This window comes from Pristiophorus japonicus, chromosome 3 (genome assembly GCF_044704955.1).
Source record: "Pristiophorus japonicus isolate sPriJap1 chromosome 3, sPriJap1.hap1, whole genome shotgun sequence".
In the NCBI taxonomy this organism is placed as follows: Eukaryota; Metazoa; Chordata; class Chondrichthyes; family Pristiophoridae; genus Pristiophorus; species Pristiophorus japonicus.
Window position 1 is genome coordinate 68,042,843 of NC_091979.1, and position 24,582 is coordinate 68,067,424.

The 24,582-nt window shown below is 43.0% G+C and overlaps 1 protein-coding gene across 2 annotated transcripts in view; it reads right to left on the reverse strand.

Annotated features, from left to right (window-relative positions):
- The window catches only part of rab3gap1 (RAB3 GTPase activating protein subunit 1), a 101,142-nt gene that overhangs the window by 52,486 nt on the left and 24,074 nt on the right, over nucleotides 1–24,582 (reverse strand). Inside the window, exons 8-13 of one of the 2 annotated variants that reach the window (XM_070875421.1) lie at nucleotides 23,484–23,583; nucleotides 13,138–13,219; nucleotides 9,850–9,918; nucleotides 9,092–9,165; nucleotides 8,895–8,987; nucleotides 2,384–2,556 (exon numbers count right to left, since the gene is read on the reverse strand). In XM_070875421.1, the coding sequence (XP_070731522.1) occupies nucleotides 2,384–2,556; nucleotides 8,895–8,987; nucleotides 9,092–9,165; nucleotides 9,850–9,918; nucleotides 13,138–13,219; nucleotides 23,484–23,583 (591 nt within the window). Of the gene's footprint in view, nucleotides 1–2,383; nucleotides 2,560–8,894; nucleotides 8,988–9,091; nucleotides 9,166–9,849; nucleotides 9,919–13,137; nucleotides 13,220–23,483; nucleotides 23,584–24,582 lie in introns of both variants that reach the window. The other variant, XM_070875420.1, reaches the window with a different exon arrangement.

Genomic DNA, 24,582 nt, shown 5'->3' on the forward strand with positions numbered 1-24,582 from the left:
CTTCCCTGCCCGCTCCCCATCACGCTTTATTCCTGATCGCTCAAAAATCTGTCTATCTCCACCTTAAATAGACTCAATGATCCAGCCTCCACAGCTCTCTGGGGCAGAGAATTCCATAGATTTACAACCTTCTGAGAGAAGAAATTTCCCCTCATCTTAATTTGAAATGGGCAGCCCCTTTTCTTAGACTATGTCCCCTAGTTTTAGTTTCCTCTATGAGTGGATATATCCTCTCTGCATCCACCTTGTCAAGCCTCCTCATTATCTTATATGTTTCGATAAGATCACACCTCATTCTTCTGAACTCCAATGAGTATAAGCCCAACCTACTCAACCTATCTTCATAAGTCAACCCCCTCATCTCTGGAATTAACCCAGTGAACCTTCTCTGAACCTCAAAGCCTCCTTGATAAAGTGCAACATCCCCACCGACACCTGGGAATCCCTGGCTAAAGACCACCCTAAGTGGAGGAAGAGTATCTGGGAGGGCACCGAGCACCCAGAGTCTCGCTGCCAAGAGCATGCAAAAAACAAGCGCAGGCAGCGGAAGGAGCGTGCGGCAAACCAGACACCGCACCTACCCTTTCCTTCAACGACTGACTGTCCCACCTGTGACAGAGACTATAATTCCCGTATAAGGGCTGACGCTGTTCCCTGCATTTTGTAGAAACTCTTACTATCTGTTTTTATATTTCGTGCTGGTTTGCTTTCATAATAGAGAGGAATGATAGATTGTTTTTGTAGTCGTTCTTTGCTGGCTTTTAAAAGTTTTGCAATCCTCTGGCCCTCCTACTAGTCTTGGCCACTTTGTATGCCCTTGTTTTCAATTTGATACCATCCCTTATTTCCTTAGTTAGCCACAGATGGTTATCCCTTCTCTTACAGTCTTTCCTTCTTATTGGAATATATTTTTGTTGAGAGTTGTGAAATATCTCCTTAAATGTCTGCCACTGCTCATCAACCGTCCCACACTATAATCTACTTTCCCAGTCCACTTTAGCCAACTCTGCCTTCATACCTTTGTAGTCTCCCTTTGGTTTGAAATCCAACTTTCTCACCCTCCAACTGAATTTGAAATTCAACCGTGCTATGGTCACTCATTCCTAGAGGATCCTTTACGAGGAGATTGTTTATTAATCCTGTCTCATTACACAGTACCAGATCTAAGATAGCTTGCTCCCTTGGTTGGTTCTGCACCGTACTGTTCAAGGAAACTATCCTGGATACACTATGAACTCTTTCGCATGGCTACCCTGGCCAATTTGCTTTGTCCAATCAACGTGAAGGTTAAAATCCCCCATGATTACAAGCCTCCATTATTTCTTGATTTTACTCCGTCCAACAGTGCAGTTACTGTTAGGGGGCCTATAGACTATGCCCACCAGTGACTTTTTCCCCTTATTATTCCTGATTCAACTGATTCAACATCTTGATGTTCTGAGCCAATATCATTTCTCACTAACGCACTGATCTCATCCTTTATTAACAGAGCTATCCCACCTACTTTTCCTTTCTGTCTGTCTTTCCAAATTGTCAAATACCCCTGAATATTTAGTTCCCAGCCTTGGTAACTTTGCAACCATGTCTCTGTAATAGCTATCAGATCATACCCATTTGTATCTATTTGTGCCGTCAACTCATTTATTTTGTTACGAATGCTGCGTGCATTCAGATAAAGAGCTTTTAATTTTTCCTTCTTACCATTTGTCCCTGCTTTGACCCCACTTTCTGATACACTTTTATGTTTATACATTCTGCCCTTCCTATCCACTCTATCTAGGCACCTCATAATTTTATACACCACAATTAAATCTCCCCTCAGCCTCCTCTGTTCCAAGGAAAACAACCCCAGCCTATCCAATCTTTCCTCATAGCTAAAGTTTTCCAGCCCTGGCAACACCACATTATGATCATCATACTACCAAAATGCTCTCCCACTGTTACCACTTCCACCTGCCCAGCTTCATTCCCTAAAATTAAGTCCAGAACCACACCCTCACTTATTGGGCTTGCTATGTACTGGCTAAAAATGTTCTCCTGAATGTATTTTAAGAATTCTACTCCCTCTATATCTTTTACACTGATTCTATCCGTTAATATTAGGGTAGTTGAAATCCCCTTATTACTATTACCTGTATCGTTTTCACAGAAATTTGCCAGAAATATTGTTACAAGCTTCTACAGAAACAAATTACATTTGTATTACCCTATTAATTCCTCTTAATTCAAATTCCTGTAATGTATATTATCTTGATAATTCTAATTTATTTTTAACAGTAAAATCCCACTTTGTTATTTACATTGCTTGTTGAAAAATTCTCATTTTTAGTGCAAAAACTTCAAATTATCAGTAGACTGTACTTTCAAACAAAAAATTACTTACTAATAAAATGGAGTTTAGAACTTCATTGCTAATCGGTGACTCTTCCACACGTCTATGTTTATGCATCCTCTTGCGAGCACTGTGAACCATATTTGACATAGTGGATAGTCTAGGTATGTGAACAGCTGTTGGTTCTGTGAGCTTCTGCAATGCTTGGCTGATATCTGCATTCTCTGCTGAAAAGAAAGCATTACTATATACAACTTGCTTAGTGCACAGAAACTCTAGTTTTTACACAAGCCAATAACACAATACTGGAGGGCGATGGTTCCTCTGGGGAGTACAGATATAGCCAGGTCCACGATACCATGGGTGGCTCAGCTGTACTGGGGGGGGGTGGGGCTGGGGAGGAAGATCGGGAAAGCAATAGTGAAAGGCAATTCGACAGTATGGGGAAGAGAGAGGAGTTTCTGTGGCCGCAGACGTGATTCCAGGATGGTATGTTGCCTCCCTGGTGCCAGGGTCAAGGATGTCACTGAGCGGCTGCAGAACATTCTGAGGGGGGAGGGTGATCAGCCAGTGGTCGTGGTCCATATCGGAATCAGCGACATAGGTAGAAAGAAGGATGAGTCCTGCAAGCAAATTTTAGGGAGCGAGGAAACATATGAAAAAGCAGAACCTCAAAGATAATAATCTCCTGATTAATCCCAGTGCCACGAGCTAGTGAGTATAGAAATAGGAGGATAGAGCAGATGAATATGTGGCTGGAGAGATGGTGTAGGAGGTAGGGCTTCAGATTCCTGGGACATTGGGACCTGTTCTGTGGGAGATGTACAGGCCGGACGGGTTGCACCTCAACAGAGCCAAGACCAATGTCCTCGTGTGGGGCGGTTTGCAAGTGGTGTTGGGTAGGGTTTTAAATAATTTGGCAGGGCGATGGGCATCAGGATGTAGTATTAGAAAGGGGAAACAAGGTGCACAAAGAATTGGGAGAGACAGATAGCACTAGAGTAAGAAATAGTAAGGTATTAGGTGGGGACTAACTAAGAGAATACAAGAAAGATCTAAGGTAGGTTTACATAGAAATATAGAAAATAGGTACAGGAGTAGGTTATTCAGCCCTTCAATCCTGCACCACCATTCAATGTCATGGCTGATCATTCAACTCAGTACCCCATTCCTGCTTTCTCTCCATACCCTTGATCCCTTTAGTCACAAGGGCCATATCCAACTCCCTCTTGAATATATCCAATGAACTGGCATCAACAACTCTGCGGTAAGGAATTCCACAGGTTAACAACTCTGAGTGAAGAAGTTTCTCCTCATCTCAATCTTAAATGGCTTACCCCTTATCCTTAGATTATATCCCCTGGTTATGGACTTCCCCAACATCGGGAACATTCTTCCTGCATCTAACCTGTCCAGTACCGTCAGAATTTTATATATTTTTGTGAGATCCCCTCTCATCCTGCTAAACTCCAGTGAATACAGGCCCAGTCAATCCAGTCTCTTTTCATATGTCAGTCCAGCCATCCCGGGAATCAGTCTAGTGAACCTTCGCTGCACTCCCTCAATAGCAAGAAAGTCCTTCCTCAGATTAGAAGACCAAAACTGAACACAATATTCCAGGTGAGGCCTCAATAAGGCCCTGTACAACTGTAGTAAGACCTCCCTGCTCCTATACTCAAATCCCTTAGCTATGAAGGCCAACATACCATTTGCCTTCTTCACCGCCTGCTGTACCTGCGCGCCAACTTTCAATGACTGATGTACCACGACACCCAGGTCTCGTTGCACCTCCCCCTTTCCTAATCTGCCGCCATTCAGATAATATTCTGCCTTCGTGTTTTTGCCACCAAAGTGGATAACGTCACGTTTATCCACATTATACTGCATCTTCCATGCATTTGCCCACTCACCTAACCTGTCCAAGCCACCCTGCAGCCTCTTAGCGTCCTCCTCACAGCTCACACCCAGCTTAGTGTCATCTGCAAACTTGGAGATATTACACTCAATTCCTTCATCTAAATCATTAATGTATATTGTAAATAACTGGGGTCCCAGCAATGAGCCCTGCGGCACCCCACTAGTCCCTGACTGCCATTCTGAAAAGGACCCGTTTATCCCGACTTTCTGCTTCCTGTCTGCCAACCACGTTAGTACATTACCCCCAATACCACGTGCTTTAATTTTGCACACCAATCTCGTGTGGGACCTTGTCAAAAGCCTTTTGAAAGTCCAAATACACCACATCCACTGGTTCTCCCTTGTCCACTCTACCAGTTACATCCTCAAAAAATTCCAAAAGATTTGTCAAGCATGATTTCCCCTTCATAAATCCATGCTGACTTGTACCGATCTTGTCACTGCTTTCCAAATGCGCTGCTATTTCATCTTTAATTGATTCCATCATTTTCACCACTACTGATGTCAGGCTAACACGGTACTATAATTCCCCGTTTTCTCTCTTCCCTCCTTTCTTAAAAAGTAGTGTTACATTAGCTACCCTCCAGTCCATAGGAACTGATCCAGAGTCGACAGACTGTTGGAAAATGATCACCAATGCATCCACTATTTCTAGGGCCACTCCCTTAAGTATTCTGGGATGCAGACCATCAGGCCCCGGGGATATTTCGGTCTTCAATCCCATCAATTTCCCGAACACAATTTCCTGACTAATAAGGATTTCCTTCAGTCCCTCCTTCTCACTAGATCCTCGGTCTCCTAGTATTTCCGGAAGGTTATTTGTGTCTTCCTTTGTGAAGACAGAACCAAAGTATTTGTTTAACTGGTCCGCCATTTCTTTGCTCCCCATTATAAATTCACCCAAGTCTGACTGCAAGGGACCTATATGTTTGTCTTCACTAATCTTTTTCTTTTCACATATCTATAGAAGTATTTTGCAGTCAGTTTTTATGTTCCCAGCAAGCTTCCTCTCATACTCTATTTTCCTCCTCCTAATTAAACCCTTTGTCCTCCTCTGCTGACTTTTCAAATTCTCCCAGTCCTCAGGTTTGCTGCTTTTTCTGGCCAATTTATATGCCTCTTCCTTGGATTTAACACTATCCTTAATTTCCCATGTTAGCCACGGTTGAGCCACCTTCCCGGTTTTATTTTTACTCCAGACAGGGATGTACAATTGTTGAAATTCATCCATGTGATCTTTAAATGTTTGCTATTGCCTATCCACCGTCATCCCTTTAAGTATCATTCGCCAGTCTATTCTAGCCAATTCACGTCTCATACCATCGAAGTTACCTTTCCTTAAGTTCAGGACCCTAGTCTCTGAATTAACTGTGTCACTCTCCATCTTAATAAAGAATTCTACCATATTATGGTCACTCTTCCCCAAGGGGCCTCACACAACAAGATTGCTAATTAGTCCTTTCTCATTACACATCACCCAGTCTAGGATGGCCAGCCCTCAAGTTGGTTCCTCGACATATTGATCTAGAAAACCATCCCTAATACACTCCAGGAAATTCTCCTCCCCCGTATTGCTACCAGTTTGGTTAGCCCAATCAATATGTAGATTAAAGTCGCCCATGATAACTGCTGTACCTTTATTGCTCGAATCCCTAATTTCTTGTTTGATGCTGTCCCCAACCTCACTACTACTGTTTAGTGGTCTGTACAGAACTCCCACTAGCATTTTCTGCCCTTTGGTATTCCGTAGCTCCACCTATACCGATTCCACATCATCCAAGCTAATGTCCTTCCTCCACATCATCCATGCTAATGTCCTTACAGTGCATGTGTGTAAATACACAAAGATTGGTAAATAAGGTTGGTGAGCTGCAATAGCAAAAGAGCCAAATGGGAATATGATGTTGTGATGATAACGGAGACCTGGCTCAAAAAAAGGACAGGATTGGGTACTAAATATTCCTAATATAAAGTGTTCAGGAAAGATAGGGAAGGAAAGAAAGGAGGTGGGGTGGCAGTATTGATAAAAGACAATATTACAGTGCTGGAGAGAGAGGATGTTCTGGAGGGGTCAAGGACAGAATCTATTTGGTTCGCGATAAGAAACAATAAAGGTGCCATTACACTACTAGTTGTATTCTATAGGCCACCAACTAGTCGGAAGGATGTAGAGGAGCAAATTTGCTGGGAGGTTACAGAAAGGTGCAAGAACTATAGAGTAGTGTTAATGGGGGACTTCAATTATCCGAATATCGACTGGGATAGTAATAGTGTAAAGGGCAGAGAGGATGAAGAATTTCTGGTGTCTTCAGGAGAACTTTCTTGATCAGTACGTTTCCAGCCCAACGAGGAAGCAGGCAGTGTTGGATCCTGGTTCTGGGTAATGAGGTGGGTCAAGTGGACCAAGTGTCATTCGGGGAACATTTAGAGAACAGTGATCATAGTATCATAACGTTTAGAGCAAGTATACTTAATTGGAGGAAGACCAATTTCAGTGGGCTGAGAGCGGATCTGGCCCAGATAAATTGGAATCAACGACTGGCAGGCAAAACTGTAATCGAAAATTGAATTGCCTTTAAAGGGAAGATGGTTCGGGTACAGTTGAGGTACATTCCCACGAGGGGGAAAGGTAGAGCAATCAAAATCAGAAGTCCCTGGATGACAAAAGAGATAGAGAGTAAGATGAAACAGAAAAAGGGATACCAGGTTGGGAATACAAGTGAGAACCAGGCTGAATATAGAAAGTTTCAGAGGAGAAGTGAATAAGGAAATAAGAGGGTCAGAGAGAGTATGAGAACACATTGGCCACTAACATAAAGGAAATCCAAATTCTATAGGCATTTAATAGTAAACAAGTAGTAAGAGGAGAGTGGGGACGATTAGGGATCAAAATGGAGACCTACCTATGGAGGCAGAGGGCATGGTTGAGGTACTAAATGAGTACTTTGTATCTGTCTTCACCAAGGAAGATGATACTGCCAAAGTCAGTGAGAGAGGAGGTAGTTGAGATACTGGACGGGATAAAAATTGATAGAGGAGGTACTCGAAAGGCTGGCTTTTATAAAGTAGATAAGTCTCCAGGTCCAGATGGGATGCATCCTAGAATGCTGAGGGAAGTCAAGTTGGAAATTGCAGAGGTAGTGGCCATAATCTTCCAATCCTTTTTAGATACAGGGATGGTGCCAGAGGACTGGAGAATTGTAAATGTTACACCCTTGTTCAAAAAAGGGTGCAAGGATAAGCCCAGCAACTAAAGGCCAGTCAGTTTAACCTCAGTAGTGGGGAAGCTTTTAGAAATGATGATTCGGGACAAAGTTAACAGCCAGTTGGACAAGTGTGGATTAATTAAGGAAAGACAGTACGGATTTGTTAAAGGTAAATCGTGTTTAACTAACTTGATTTTTTCGAAGAGGTAGCAGAGAGGGTTGATGAGAGCAATGCGGTTGATGTGGTGTACATGGACTTCCAAAAGCGTTTGATAAAGGACGACACAATAGGCTTGCCAGAAAAGTTGACGCCCATGGAATAAAATGGACAGTGACAGCATGGATACAAAATTGGCTAATTGACAGGAAACAAAGAGTAGTGGTGAATGTTGGTTTTTCAGACTGGAGGGTATACAGGGGTCGGTATTAGGACCATTGCTTTTCTTGATATACATTAATGACTTGGACTTGGTATACAGGGTACAATTTCAAAATTTGCAAATGACGCAAAACTTGGAAATATAGTGAACAGTGAGGAGGATAGTGACTGTCTCAAGAAGACAGAGCAGGCTGGTGGAATGGGCAAATATGTGGCAGATGAAATTTAACGCAGAAAAGTACAAAGTGATACATTTTGGTAGGAAGAATGAGGAAAGGCAATATAAACTAAAGGGTACAATTCTAAAGGGGGTGCAGGAACAGAGAGACCTGGGGATGTGTGTGCACAAATCATTGAAAGTCGCAGGGCAGGTTGAGAAAGCGGTTAAAAAAGCATACAGGATCCTAGGCTTCATAGACAGAGGCATAAAGTTATAAAACATTGGTCCGACATCAACTGGAGTATTGTGTCCAATTCTGGGCACCGCACTTTAGGAAGGACGTGAAGGCCTTAGAGAGGGTGCAGAAAAGATTTACAAGAATGGTTCCAGGGATGAGGGACTTCAGTTACGTGGATAGACTGGAGAAGCTTGGGTTGTTCTCTTTAGAGCAGAGACGGTTGAGAGGAGATTTGATAGAGGTGTTCAAAATCATGAGGGATTTAGACAGAGTAGATAGAGAGAAACTGTTCCCAATGGCGGAAAGGTTGAGAACCAGAGGACACAGATTTAAGGTGACTGGCAGAAGAACCAGAGGCGGCATGAGAAAAAACTTTTTTATGCAGTAAGTGGTTAGGATCTGGAATGCACTGCTGGAAAGGGTGCTGGTAGCAAATTCAATCATGGCTTTCAAAAGGGAATTGGATATGTATCTGAAGGAAAATAAAATTGTAGGGCTACGGGGAAAGGGCGGGGGAGTGGGACTAGGACTAGCTGAAGTGCTCTTGTAGTGAGCCAGCATGGGATCGATGGGCCAAATGGTCTTCTCTTGTGATGTAACCATTCTATGATTCTAAAAAAGTACTGCACAGTTATCTGAATTTTAAAATGTGTTGTTTTAACCTTTGCTTTCATCTTCAAAAGCTGACCTTCCAAGAAGCTCATCAATCGACTCTTTCCGGCAACAAAGTTTAAAGAACTCGGTAAGAAAATCTCCTATATGTAAAAAAAGTCAAACCATTTAGGACTCCTAACAGAACTTTGTTATAATGCAACATTCTGAATGCAGTTTTTCATACTAGAGTGAAATAATTATATACCCAACAAGCACTGGGGGTTATCAGCCTTCCTCACTCTGACAGACCACTGGGGTGCTTGTAGAGCATCAAGGTCCCTGGCAAAAAAAAATTAATAATTGTGAAATGTATTTGCACCTTCATAAGTAGCTCAAAAGCTCTGCTTCAAAATACTATAGTTACAATATTGGCAGATTCTATCAATTTCCCTGCCTCATGGAAGAATGTTATTAATCTCTCACAATGTAACACTTTACTTTTCTTATCCCACAATTGCACAAAAAGCCACAATTAAAATCAGTGAGTTTCAGGAGTAGCCCTGGACTCCTTCACTTCTCCTTTCGCTGCCTACTTTCATTAAGAACAAAGTTATCTTACTAAGCACACACACGTTACCAACTACTTTTGAAGTGCAATTAAATTAATTGCCACACACCATTTATCAATATTCCATGTTGAATTGTATCGCAATACTTTTCTCAAATCTCAGAAAAACCTAATGAAACCCTTTACAAAAACTAGTTAAATGGATTAGAGAGAGACTTATGGTCGTAAAGGTTAATCTGTACAAATAGAATGCCCCAAGATAACATAGTAACAGTAGATTATAAATGTGGTTGTATTTCAAATTCCTTCAGTAACAAAATAATCATTTGTTGTTTTGCAGAAGTGCCAATCAAAGAATCAGACATCAACAATTGAGCTTTTATTCAAACACATTTGTAAACTTGCTAAAACAATTTTGAAAAGGAAGAGTAAAATTAATGATAATCAGTACTTACGAGTATACATCATTGTCAACAATAATGCCTTCTGTGAGATGAGGCCAAGTTGTAGCTAAATGTAATTCACTAAAACAAAAATATGACACTAGTCAGAATCTTATTCATCATTGTTAACACATTAAAGAAAATGTGGAAGAGTATTTCTGGCAAAGAAAGATGAATATGGAGTTGGATGTATGAATGGAGTTCTGAAATCCATAAAGATCTTGTTTCCAACTCAAATAACTCAGACAAATTTTGTTCAACTGTTGCTGTACAATTGCATTGACATGCTTTTCATGGAAATCTAGGAGATGCACTTATTCCATTCCCCTATTCCAGTGAAAGGCAGCTTGCGTCATGTGGCTCAGGGACAGGGCAATATTAATGTGGCATCACTACCATGGTGTTATTCAGAATGCGTAGCTGCCTGCCCCATCTTTTTAAGTTAGTTCTGCTCACCCTTCACCCCTGTGCTCACTGACCTACATTGGCTCCCAGTTAAGCAACACCTCGATTTCAAAATTCTCATCCTTGTTTACAAATCCCTCCATGGCCTCGCCCCATCTAATCTCTGTAATCTCCTTCAGCCTCACCACCGCCCCCCCCCCGCACGCCCCAGGAGGTCTGTGCTTCTCAAATTCTGCCCTCTTGTGCATCCCTGAATATAACTGCGCAACCACTGGTGGTTGTGCCTTCAACTGCCTGGGCCCTAAGCTCTGGAACTCCCTCCCTACACCTCTCCGCCTCTCTACCTCCTTTAAGACGCTCATTAAAATCTACCTCTCATCTGCTGTAAATTTCTTATGTGGCTCGGTGTCAAATGTATTTGTTTTGTCTTATAACACTCCTGTGAAGCGCCGTGGGACATTTTACTACGTTAAAGGCGCTATATAAATACAAGTTGTTGTATTCAGGACTGCCATATAACTGCTACATTGCCTAAAGTTAGTGATGTATGAGTGTTCCTTTTCTAGAGCAATCCAAAACTAATGGATTTACCCCATACCACCCCCACAGTATGAGACGTTAAACCGTGGCCCCGTCTGCCCTCTCGGGTGGACGGAAAAGATCCTACGGTCACTATTTTGAAGAAGAGCAGGGGAGTTATCCCCGGTGTCCTGGCGGGGCAATATTTATCCCTCAATCAACATCACTAAAACAGATGATCACATTGCTGTTTGTGGGAGCTTGCTGTGCGCAAATTGGCTGCCGCATTTCCCACATAACAGCGACCACAGTCCAAAAGTACTTAATTGTCTGTTAAGTGCTTTGAGATATCCGGTGGTCATTGAAAGACGCAATCCAAAATGTAAGTCTTTCTTTTTTTATATAGCTCTGCTCCAAATATTTATCCAATTTTCTGTGCTTCAATTACCATCCTGTTGCAAAACATATCTAGCTCCAACTACCCTTTGCACAAGGAAATTTCTCCTAATCCCTCTGCTCAGTCTCATTGTCAGTTTTATATTGACATCCCTTAGCACTGACTCTCTAACCAAGAGCCTTTCCCTGTTCATTCTATGTAAACTCTTCATAAATTTGGAAAAACTGCTATTGAATCTCTACTCGAGTGGAAATATTCCTAGTACAGGGTATCTGAAGTCTTTCCCCAACAGTTTCCCATCCCTGGAATCATCCTGATGAATCTATGTCATATGCTCTCTATTGCTTTAATTTCCTTTCTAGTGGAGTGCCTAAAATAGCACACAATATTCCAACTGTGGTCTGTGTCATCTGACCCCATTTTTGATTCCTATATGGTTATGTTGGTACACCAGGTATTGATTGCCAGCCAGACAGGTGAAGTATCAAGGTGCGAATGCATGATTTAGTTACAGTGCTCTCAACTCTTTAAAATACAATGCTGTAAATACCAAAATTTTACATTTTAAAAATTCAACATTTTATCTAGCTGAAGCTTAGCAGCTAGCTACCACATCTGGCTAGGTGCCAAGAGTAAACAGCTGAGCAATACCCTGGCCACTAAATTCCTTTTAAGTGATTTAAAATGCACAATTTTCCTAAAAATCGTCACCATTTTAGAAGTGTTCTTATAAATAATTTTTTAAATATTTATTGTATATGGGCATTTTAAAAATGAGATATCCTTAAATCTTGAATCAAAATAAAATCTACATTTACATATAAATGTAGTTGGAACTGCTGCAGAAGCATGCCTTGCAGTGCAAAATTCTAAGGGCCCTGATAATTCACTTAAAATAGCACACGGTGTACAATGGGTCAGGAATTCCCGATGGTGCTAGTTACGGTGTAACTTAAAAAAAAATCAAAACATACAAACTCTAACCTGGGAGGAAATGGCCTAGTTTACACTAACTATATAATTTCCTAATACTCCAAAAAGAAAGCAAAGCAAAACTGGTTTTAGTAAAGTCACTAATTTTTATTTGGTGCAGAACAACATTCTGTTACCAAATTTATTGCATAATCAATGCAGTGTGTTGCTATTAATGTATGGTAGATACCAAATGGATCCTAATTTGTTCCATAAAACAAAAATATTTAAAATATACATATTGGTTTATGTTACCTTTATCCAGTATACTTTAGGAAAATAGGCCAATTTAGACAGTAATGGGGGTGTTGACAACTAAAAATTACCAGCCCAACAGCAAAGCTGCAACTACAGCAACTTGGAAAAAGCATGCTATCTGCTTCAAGGTCTGCTCAGTAAGTTAAACATCTTGTGTAGGCCTTGCGATTGCAAGCATCCCTTGTCTTGGTGGGTGAGATCATCATACCTCCAGGCAGAGTATATAGAATGTTCGAGATAAGATTAAGAAATACGACAAGCATCTCTCGAGCATAGAATGGTACTGTAGATCGTCACAAGAGGGGTGAATAATTGTGCAAGACATGCTGAACAACCAAATACAAGGAAAACCAAGCCTCCATTTAGGTAGAGCTCTCGGGACGATTTGTGACGTCGATGCAATTGATAGCAGAAAGATTGATCACCTTTGCGTCCTGAGTACAGATATTAAGGTTGTACTGTCTTTACCTTTGTATGTTACATTTATGTTTTAGTGTATTGCTTATAATTGGTAGTAACATTTATTTTTAAGTAGGTTAATAAAACTCACTCTATCCAGTCCAGTGGCAGAACTCTTTATTTAAACGATACCGAATGGGCAAAGATTAAACCACCCACACCATGTAACTTTATAACTGAAAAACATTTTTTCTACTTTGATATATTTCAAGATCTGAAAAATTAAAACAATCAAGTTAAGTAGCCTTAATTTCTGTTACTGCACGTGTTGGGAAATCGTACATCCTCACCTAATAGGGTCTTCACATGCTCCAAATGGTAATTTTCCAAACTCTAGACCACCCACTTCTCCTCCAACCAATGCATCAAAATCTACATATGAAGGAAAATTCTGTATGAGCCAATTTGCAAATAGAAAACGTTAGGAACTCATCATCAAAATCTTACAGCTGACAATTATCTACTATGCATAAATTAACTTTTAATTTCTGAAATATTCAGGCCACTGGATAAAATATAGCAATACCATAGTACATTGCTTCTGTAGGGATCCTGTGTGTGTCCAAGAGTAATATTTGATAAGCTAAAATTTATCCCAGACACATCATAGTCTATAGTTTTTGCAACATATGCAGGACCCTGATCTATGCTTTGCATCAAAGACTGAAACCTGCATCACAAAACAATGCATAGTCAAAAATGCAATAAATATGATGGATGTCAATCATGTGTGAATGTGATGGCATGAACATACTCACGAAAGTGCCACACCAACAGTGAGATCCAGATAAAGTTAGTTGCAGACCATAAGTTTTAATGTAGTTATTATGACTTGTTGCAAAGGATGTTAGAGTTATTTGGCTAAGCACTTTTCCAGATGGCTAGAATAGGCTACAAGATATGCAGGCCACTTTGTTTTGAAATTTAAAATCCTGTATACAGTTGTATACAGCTTCGCCCTACAAGCATCACCTTCAAACATACGAAGAAGCAACACATTACTTCACATTCTGCATAATATTCCAAGCAATTTTCCCCCAAAATAGTAATAACCCTGAAATATTAAGATACTTCAAAATGAACTCAATGTACCGTAAATATGTTGTATAAGTTGCTTACATATCAGGACCAGGTGTTGTGTCAGTAAGCTGAGGATATATTACCGTATAAAAGGCTTGTAACCACACACTCATTTTGCTCCCCACAGTCCACCCCAGATTTCTGCAGTTCAATCCAACTGGTACCCACAAACATCATTAGGAGATCTACTAATTGTCATAAAAGATTGGCAATAATTAGTACTGCACTTATTTCAAGCTCAGAGCTGCTAGGTTTAAGCATACTACTTGAAGTAGCAATTAAGTTTTACCATATAGAATGTTAGTACAGCACAGGAACAGCCATTTCTGCCCATCAAGTTGCCTCAGTACTTTTTTCCACCACAACCTAGTCCAATCACCCCATTCCCTTCAAGATTCCTATTTTTCAGGCAATTAAATAATTTATGGATTCTGCTTCAACAGCTGTGGCAAATTCTAACCACCTTTAAAGTAAAGAAATCTATATACTGAAATAAAAAGCATTAGAAAATATTAAAAGTAAAAGCCAAAGGCGAAGATAACATTTTCCTTAAGATCAAAAAAGGTAACATCTATTCGCAACCTTAAAGACTTTTTAAAAAAGAGATCAGCTGTTACTGATGCAATAAATTCTAACTAGGTGTAAGAAGTGCAGACGGGATAGCAGGGCATTTCTAATCCAGTAAATCCAACACCGTGTCTTGAGGCGGCCAAGAGGGATAGCAGCCATTTGTAATGCAGCTATTACTGATGCAATTAAATTTTAACACCGAGTGCGAGGGACAACAGCTGTTACTAAGGCAACAAATTCAAATTGTGTATTAAGGAGGTGAAAGGCAACAGCACAAGACCCTATTTTTGCCACGATTGTGCGCCGTTCTTTGGCGTCCAAACGGTTTTTGGCATTAAATACTCACTTTCCAACTTTCGCCAACGTTTGGACGCCGGCACCGACCATGTGTGCTAGTTTACAAAATTTTGCCGCAGGCACGAGTCAAAACGGGATAGGGCACCATTTTTCTGGACTTATAGATTTTGGCCATCCATGATTTTTTTTCAGCGCGGCGCACACTGCCCAAAAGCCCCGCAAAAAAAAACTTACGTTAACTTAAGGAATCAGCGCGGGACACAAGAGGACAGGAGCGAGGCATTAAGAATAAAATACTTTTCTTTTTCCCCCCACAGGGAACTCTTTTTGGAGCAAGAGATGATTCCCGGGCCGAAAGGACTGCTCCCTGTTACGCTCATAATAAAGGATGAAACTGAGTACTGTATGCAATGAGTAAGTGTGACCTTAGCTCCTTTAATTAGACTCTAGAGTGCTGGTACAGCGTGGGGGGGCCCTGCTTATATACCATACTCCCAAGGGATGCTGGGATCCCTTGGGACTCCAACAGGTAGGCCCTCTGGTGGTGGTGTGATACAGGTTGCCAAGGGTTAAATACATAACATCACTCCCTCGTAAAATCAATGGTACACTTATTTACAGGGTGAAACGATCTGGGGCTCTTCGTTCCCTTGTCGATCATCTCGGTACAAATGCAGGTGTGGGTGAGTTGGTTGGTTATTCAATGGGATGCTGGGCAGCTGGCCTTGCCGGGCTGCCGGGGATGGTGAATTCTGCTTTGTAGTCAACCGTGATGTCTGTTGCCACTTGTGTGTGTTGGAGGGTCGAAGTTGGTGGTGTCCTCTTCGGGTTGCTTGTAACTGCAATTTGATTTGGTCCAAATGTTTTCTGCACGTTAGTCCATTGTTCAATTTCACCTGAAACACCCTACTCCCTTCTTCGGCTATGACCGTGCCAGCGAGCCATTTGGAACTATGTTCATAATTGAGTACAAACACAGGAACACATTGACCTCAATATCGCGAGACAAAATTGCGCGATCATGCAACATGCTTTGTTGACGACGCCTTCCCTCAACGTGATCATGGAGGTCAGGATGGACAAGAGAGAGCCTTGTTTTGAGCGCTCTTTTCACGAGCAGCTCAGCTGGGGGAACCCCGGTGAACAAGTGGGGTCTGGTGCGGTAGCTGAGCAGAACTCGGGACAGTCGGGTCTGCAGAGAGCCTTCCGACACTTGATTGCTTGATGGTTTGAACTGCCCGTTCTACCTGGCCGTTAGATGCGGGCTTGAACGGGGCTGATGTGACGTGCTTGATCCCATTGCGGGTCATGAATTCCTTGAATTCAGCACTGGTGAAACACGGCCCTTTGTCGCTGACTCGGACATCAGGCAGGCCGTGTGTGGCAAACATAGCTCATAGGCTCTCGATGGTGGCGGTGGACGTGCTTACAGACATTATTACACATTCAATCCATTTAGAATAAGTATCCACAACAATCAATAACATTTTGCCTAGAAATGGGCCCACAGAGTCAATGTGGATCCTGGACCATGGTTTGGAGGGCCACAATCACAAACTTAGCGGTGCCTCTCTGGGTGCATTGCTCAGTTGAGAGCAGGTGTTGCACTGGCGCACGCATGACTAAATCTGAATCGATGCCGGGCCATCACACGTGATCTGGCTATGGCTTTCATCATTACAATGCCTGGGTGGGTGCTGTTTAGGTCATGTATGAACATTTCTCTGCCTTTCTTGGGCAAGACCACGCGATTACCCCGCAAAAGACAGTCCGCCTGTAAGGACATTTCACCTTTGCGCCGGTGGAACGGCTTAATCTCTTCCTGCATCTCCGCTAGGATGCTGGTCCAGCTCCCATGGAGGACACAGTTTTTTTTTTACCAGGGACAGTAAAGGACCCTGGCTGGTCCAGGTCCTGATCTGGCAGGCTGTAAAGGGTGACTTCTCGTTCTCGAATGCCTCCATCACCATGAGCAAGTCTGCAGGCTGTGCCATTTCCATCCCGGTAATGGGCAATGGTAGCCGACTGAGAACATCAGCGCAGTTCTCTGTGCCCAGTTTATGGTCAGTTTCTAGCTCAAACTTGAGACCAAACAAATACTGTTTCATTTTTCTTACCCCGTAAACGCACGCCAGAGCTTCTTTTTCAATCATGCTGTAGGCCCTTTCGGCCTTGGACAGACTCCTGGATGCATAGGTGACCAGTTGCAAAATCCCCGATTCGTTAGCCTGTTGTAACACACACCCGACCCCGTATGACGACGCATCGCAAGCTAGCACTAGTCGTTTACATGGGTTATACAGAACAAGCAGTTTGTTGGAACATAACAGATTTCTGGCTTTCTTGAAGGCAGCCTCTTGTGAATTCCCCCATACCCAGTCATCTCATCTCCCTTGTACAGTAGCACATGTAGGGCTTGAAGCAAGATGCTTTAACCTGGATAGGAAATTACCAAAATGGTTGAGGTGTCCCAGGAACGGCCGCAGCTCCGTGATCTCGGCGCGTTCTTGATGGCCTCCGTATTGGCGTCGGTGGGTCTGATGCCATCTGCCACGATTCTTCTCCCTAAGAACTTGACCTCTGGCACCAGGAAAACACACCGAGCGTTTCATCCCGAGTCCCACGTGATCTAGCTGACTTAGAACCTCTTCCAGATTCTTCAAGGTGTTCAATGGTGTCCCGATCTGTGACCAGTATGTCGTCTTGGAAAACCAGGGTGCATGAAACCGACTTTACCAGGCTCTCCATGTTCCGTTGGAAAATTGCCGTGGCCGAACGAATCCCAAACGGGCATCTGTTATAGACAATCAGACCTTTGTGCGCGTTGATGCAGGTGAGGCTTTTCGAAGATTCTCCCAGCTCCTGCGTCATGTAGGCTGAGGTCAGGTCCAACTTGGTGAACGTCTTTCCTCCAGCCAGGGTCGCAAATAGGTCGTCTGCTTTAGAAAACATAGAAAATAGGCCATTCGGCCCTTCGAGCCTGCACCACCATTCAATAAGATCATGGCTTACCATTCACCTCAGTACCCCTTTCCTGCTTTCTCTCCATACCCCTTGATCCCTTTAGCCATAAGGGCCATATCTAACTCAAGCTTGAATATATCCAACGAACTGGCATCAACAACTCTCTGCAGTAGAGAATTCCACAGGTTAACAACTCTGAGTGAAGAAGCTTCTCCTCATCTCAGTCCTAAATGGCTTACCCCTTATCCTTAGACTGTGTCCCCTGGTTCTAGACTTCCCCAACATCGGGAACATTCTTGCTGCATCAAACCTGTCCAGTCCCATCAGAATTTTGTGTGTTTCTATGAGATTCCCTCTCATCCTTCTAAACTCCAGTCTCTCCTCATATGTCAGTCCTGCCATCCCGGGAATCAGTCTGGTGAACCTTCGCTGCACTCCCTCAAGAACATCCTTCCTCAGATTAGGAGACCAAAACTGAACACAATATTCCAGGTGAGGCCTCACCAAGGCCCTGTACAACTGCAGTAAGACCTGCCTGCTCCTATACTCAAATCCCCTAGCTATGAAGGTCAACATACCATTTGCCTTCTTCACCGCCTGCTGTACCTGCATGCCAACTTTCAATGACTAATGTATCATGACACCCAGGTCTCGTTGCACCTCCCCCTTTCCTAATCTGCCGCCATTCAGATAATATTCTGCCTTCGTGTTTTTGCCACCAAAGTAGATAACCTCACATTTATCCACATTATACTGCATCTGCCATGCATTTGCCCACTCACCTAACCTGTCCAAATCACCCTGCATCCTCTTAGCGTCCTCCTCACAGCTCACACTGCCATCCAGCTTAGTGTCACCTGCAAACTTGGAGATATTACACTCAATTCCTTCATCTAAATCATTGATTTATATTGTAAATAGCTGGGGTCCCAGCACTGAGCCCTGCGGCACCCCACTAGTCATTGCCTGCCATTCTGAAAAGGACCCATTTATCCCAACTCTCTGCTTCCTGTCTGCCAACCAGTTCTCTATCCACATCAATACATTACCCCCAATACCATGTGCTTTAATTTTACACACCAATCTCTTGTGTGGGACCTTGTCAAAAGCCTTTTGAAAGTCCAAATATACCACAACCACTGGTTCTCCCCTGTCCACTCTACTAGTTACATCCCCAAAGAATTCTGAAAGATTTGTCAAGCATGATTTCCCTTTCATAAATCCATGCTGACTTGAACCGATCCTGTCACTGCTTTCCAAATGCGTTGCTATTTCATCTTGGGTAGCGGGTAATGGTCCTGTAGCGAAAAATGGTTAATCGTTACTTTATAGTCCCCACAAATTCTGACCATGCTGTCACCTGAGTACTGGGACAATCGGACTGGCCCACTTGTTGAATTCCACCGGCACGATGACGCCTTCTCGCTGCAGCCTCTCCAGCTCAATTTCCACTTTCTCTCGCATCATATACGGTACCGCCCATGCCTTGTGGTGGATGAGTCGTGTACCGGGAACCAAATGGATCTGCACTTTCGCTCCCGAGAAACTTCCAATGCCTGGCTCGAACAACGATGAAAATCTGCTCAGAACCTGGGTACATGAGGCATCGTCGACAGACGAAAGCGCTCGGATGTCATCCCAGTTCCAGCGGATTTTACCCAGCCAGCTTCTGCCGAACAGTGTGGGGAATTCCCCTGGCACAATCCATAGTGGGAGTTCGTGCACTGCTCCATCATAGCAGACTTTGACTTCTGCGCTGCCAATTACTGGGATCAGTTCCTTGGTGTAAGTTCTTAGCTTGGTGTGAATGGAGCTGAGCTTTGGCCTGTGTTGTTGCACCACAGCCTGTCGAAGGCTTTTTTGCTCATTATGGACTGACTCGCACCCGCGTCCCGTTCCATGATACTGGAATTCCATTCAGTTCAACTTTTAACATAATCGGTGGACATTTCGTGGTGAAGATGTATACTCTGCCTCCTCGGTTCAAGTTTCTGGTTCAGCCTGATCCACCATGGATCGATCTTCCCTGCAACGTGGTGGTTTGCAGTTCACCTGCACATTCTCTGGAGGTGTCCCATTGTTCTGCAGCCGTTGCATACATAGTGCTTGAAGCAGCATTGATGATCACCTCCATAACGCCAACAAGGTGTTAACTGCCTCAGCATTAACGGTTGATGGTAGATTCTGGGTCATCTGAGGTCATGCAGCAGCCGGCGTGTACATTCTGGCATGTATACAACGTTACCTTGTGCACAGTACTAGCCGAAACCTCTGTGCTGCGAAATTTGTTTGGTGTTATCGCTGGTGGACATAAATGCTGGGCTATCGTTATGGTTTTGCTCAGATTCGGTGTTTCAACAGTCAACAGTTTGTGAAGGATTACCTCATGGCCAATGCCAAGCACAAAAAAGGCTCATAGCATTTGTTCAAGGAATCCATCAAATTCAGAATGTCCTGCAAGGCGCCTTAGTTCGGCGACATAGTTCACCACTTCCTGGCCCTCCGACCGCTGACTCGTGTAGAACCGCCATCAAAACGCTTTCCTTCGGAGTTAGGACCAGTGTACACAATTCTTCATAGGATTTGGTTGTTGGTTTTATCAGAGCTAGAAGATTCTTCATGAGGCCGTAGGTTGTTGCCCCAGGTTGTTGCCCCATAGACAGTAAGGAGGATCGCCCTTCATTTGGCAGCGTTATCGTCCCCTTCCAGCTCATTGGCCACAAAGTATTGGTCGAGTCTCTCCACGAAGGCCTCCCAATTGTCCCCTTCTGAGAACTTCTCCAGGGTACCAGCAGTTTTTGCACAGTTGTTCGTTACCTCGTCACCAATTGTTACGCTCATAATAAAGGATGAAACTGAGTACTGTATGCAATGAGCAAGTGTGACCTTAGCTCCTTTAATTCGACTCCAGAGTGCCGGTACAGCGTGGGGGCTCCTGCTTATATACCGTGCTCCCAAGGATGCTGGGATCCCTTGGGACTCCAACAGGTAGGCCCTCTGGTGGTGGTGTGATACAGGTTGCCAAGGGTTAAATACATAACACTCCCCACCGGCTGGACCCGCTGCAATCCCAGGCCGAAAGGACTGCCCCCCACTGTCTGGACCCTTTGCAATCCCGGGCCGAAAGGACTGCTCCCACCAGCTGGACCCGCTCCCCCTACGTGTTGAAGTTCGAGAGCGGGAGGGCCATTTGGCCGGGAATTGCAGCAGGTCCAGCCGGTGGGAAGCAGTCCTTTCGGCCTGGGATTGCAGCAGTGGGGTAGCAGTCCTTTCAGGGGAAGCAGGCTTCGGCTTGCTTAAGTGTCTCTGGTTGTCCTGGCAACTTCAGCTTTTCATGCATGCCCAGAGAATTTTTAGCGCAGACTTGAAACTAACTTCAGAGCGCGCTGCGCCAAATTCAAATATTTATTTGGCAAAAGTCCCGATTTTATTTTCCTGCCGCAAACGTACACAAAATAATCGTATGTTAACATGCGTGGGTGCCCAAAATCCAGCAAGTGGAAAATAGGGGCCCCATGTGCTGTAAATGGCACATGTTCAAATCTATTACTAATTTTATGCACCCAAATTTAGGGCCCAAACTTGGCCCACCTGTTTTTTCGGCGCACTCACGTGAGATGCGCTGACTTCCTAGGCTCAAATCGGCACCAAAGAGACGGCCCCAGATTCTGGCCGCTCTGTTGACTCTCCCGGGGCTTGGCGCGGCGATTACATTGGGGGGGGGGGGGGAAGGCGGAGCTAGGGCCCTGCCGGGGGCGGGGTGGGGGTGGGCGGCGGGCGGCGGTGGCGATGACGACGACGAGTTGCAGCGTGGGCCCCAATGCGTCCCGCCCCTAGTGGCCTGCCGCACAGTAATGAGAGAAGCCTGCCTTCTAAAGCACTTGGTTCTTTTATTGGCTGCCTGCATTATATTCTACACACAACTTGAAGACTTGAGGACATTGCCATGTAACGGTTCAGGTAGAATTGTCTATTTTGAAATCCATCTCAAAAGTTTGATGGGGAGGGTATGATAGGGGGAGGGTGTGAAAACTGTGTAGCCAATAATTTTAATGAGCTTACTCAAGACTTTCCTTAACCGTGTTGATGAAAATACTTTCCTACATAAGAACGTAAGAATTGCGAGCAGGAGGTACTTCTATTTTTTATTTGGATATTTTGAAAAAATTATGTAAATATTTACTTCATTTATTTTTGTAGTTTAAGCTGCCATGAATGCTTCTGTTGTATAGTAAATTAACTTTACGAAGTTTGTCATATAGTATAGCTGTTTGATCCTATTCACATTCTTTAGTTAAGTCATTAAGTACCTACCTGCGCTGAGTTCTTAACTCTCCGCAAGGGTTTTCTGTGCGGCCACAAGTGGCCACATACGCTGGCCCAAGTCAGTTTGGAGCAACTATTAGCTGTCCAAACTGGCTTAAATGAATTAAACTAAACTAAAAAAATCCTAACTAACTCACTTACACTGGCGCAAATTGAATGTGCAAAATGGAAATTTTTAAGATACTCCAGAAAAATCAAGTTGCTCCAAAAAAAACGGAGCAACTCCTGGGCAATTTTGGGCCTTTTAACACGGAGCACGATCTGTTATGCCCATATATGGATTGAAAATAGTGCTACAAAAATCATTGCTGGACTATACCATTCACTGAACAAAGTAGTCTATAGTATAATCAAATGTACTAACTCAAGACTAATTATGAAAATTAGAATGCTTCATGTTCATTAAAAGCTTGCACTCTATCAATTGAAATTTTAAAAATCCAATTCAGATCATCCATCAAGTTTTCATTAAGTTATTGGGTTAAAAGCATTTTTGAATCCAAGCCAGTGAGTTTCTCCAGATTTACCGGCTAAGTAAATTTAGTTTCATGTGAATGCACTCTCAAAATCTAATGAAATGGAAGCCTTCAATTATTTCTATGTGCTTAAAATGTGATTGCGCATACTCTTACCATTAAGGTTAATTCTGCTCTCTCATATTTGCATAAGCTGTAAGAAGTGCTCACATTTCACTTTTGCTTTGTATAAAAACTAATATTTTCTCCCTTCTTTTGTCTTGCAGCTTCATATACCATACGCTAACAGAAGCGTCAGCCAAGCAACATATTTATTGACATTTGCTTCGTATATCTAGATATGAGCAATTCATTAGGTCACAAAATTAAAGGCCAGCACAGCAAACCATTGAAGTGCTCACTTGGCAAAAAGTAATAAATCAACAGTTTGGCACTGCACAGCTGGTCTGTGCCTTGATACCAGTCAGTAAGTGTGTGCTGTCAGGTTCCTGAACTCTATGTCTATCACAGTGGAAAGCAAGAAAAGCGGTGTTGAATACAGAAGCTGGTATGGAACTGGTACTGCGAGCAAATTTGCAAAAATGTAAAGCTTTATATATGAATGGCGGGCCAATGTAAACATCAATACAAGATTCCCAGCAACTAACATAGCTTTGCAGCACACAACAGTAACTCCATCCTTTCTCCCTCACTGATCAAGAAATGGAGAGCAACAAAGTCAAGAAAGGAGGCAAAATGCAAGCAGAAATAAGGTTTAAAAAAAGCATAGTTTGAGCATGGGCAAATACATACACGGTATGCATTAAAGAAACTATGGCCTGCTGTTTGAATTTTCATGGTGCTCAATAGAAACCTTTAAATTGCACAATTGGAAGATACTCGTATGTAGTCTTATAACATTAAATACAACTGGAGCATCCTACCTGGGGGTTGCTGGGGCCAAGAGTACTGCTGCCAGTCTTGAAGGACATATGTAAACCGAATAGCTACACTTATTGGAGGCAAAGGTGTCAAAGGGCACCCCTAGAAGAGAAAAAACACACAGGCAACTTTACTTCTTACTGAGCTCTTTAAGTAAACATAAAAGACCAGGCTAAAATTTCCGACACTACATCTTTTGAGCTAAAAATGTCAGCAATTTCATTTTACATCATCATCACTGGCTTAAAAAAAAAGGTATTAAAGGATGTAAAATTATATAGCTCACACAATGTGTTATTTACACAAGATACAATATTATACTAATGCACACAGATGCAGTTTCTCTTCTAAATGTTCCCTCTCTACCATTTATTCTCTCAGTACAAGCATGCACAATGCTAAAACCTCCCAGACTTCAATGGCTCCTCGTCTGCATGAAACACTTTTCATAAATGCACTTCTCAGTATCTAATAATCCTCATCTTTATTTCATTTCTTACTGGTGAAAGCAGCCCACAATGGAAGGCAATGCTCAGCAATGGGAGGAGGCCAAGCCTCAATAAAGGAAGTCATCTCCTTTGAGGAGCAAGCCATTTCCATACAAGGACATTGAATCTTAAAGGTTATGGACATTGAAGAAGCAAGAGGGCAAGTGCTAGGTAGGAGTTAGTACCTTAATGCTCCTTCCAGAATGCTGCAATGTAAAGTTCTATCAAAAGGACTTACATAATCTTTCCAGGAGAAGTACAACCATGGAAAATGCTTGCCTAAGCCACAATAGTATTACCATACTAAGTTCCTGCTTGTCACTCTGTTCTTTTTGTGTCTTTACAGGTTCCCAGAGCCAACCCCTCCTGGAAGTCACTTGAAAATAGCCTCTCTGGAAGTAGCAACACACTGAGCGCCCCATCAGTCCAATTACCGACCCACACACCAGCTCAAATACTCACACTCCAGAAGATTTAGAGACAGCAGGCAGCACAAGTGGTGGGTCATGGGTTAGCAGGAGCAGGTGAAGGAAGCAAGGAGCTTTTTACTGGAGGTTAAGCTTGTCTCCCTCCTCAGCTATTTATGTCAGGGATCCACACCTCTGTGGTCTAG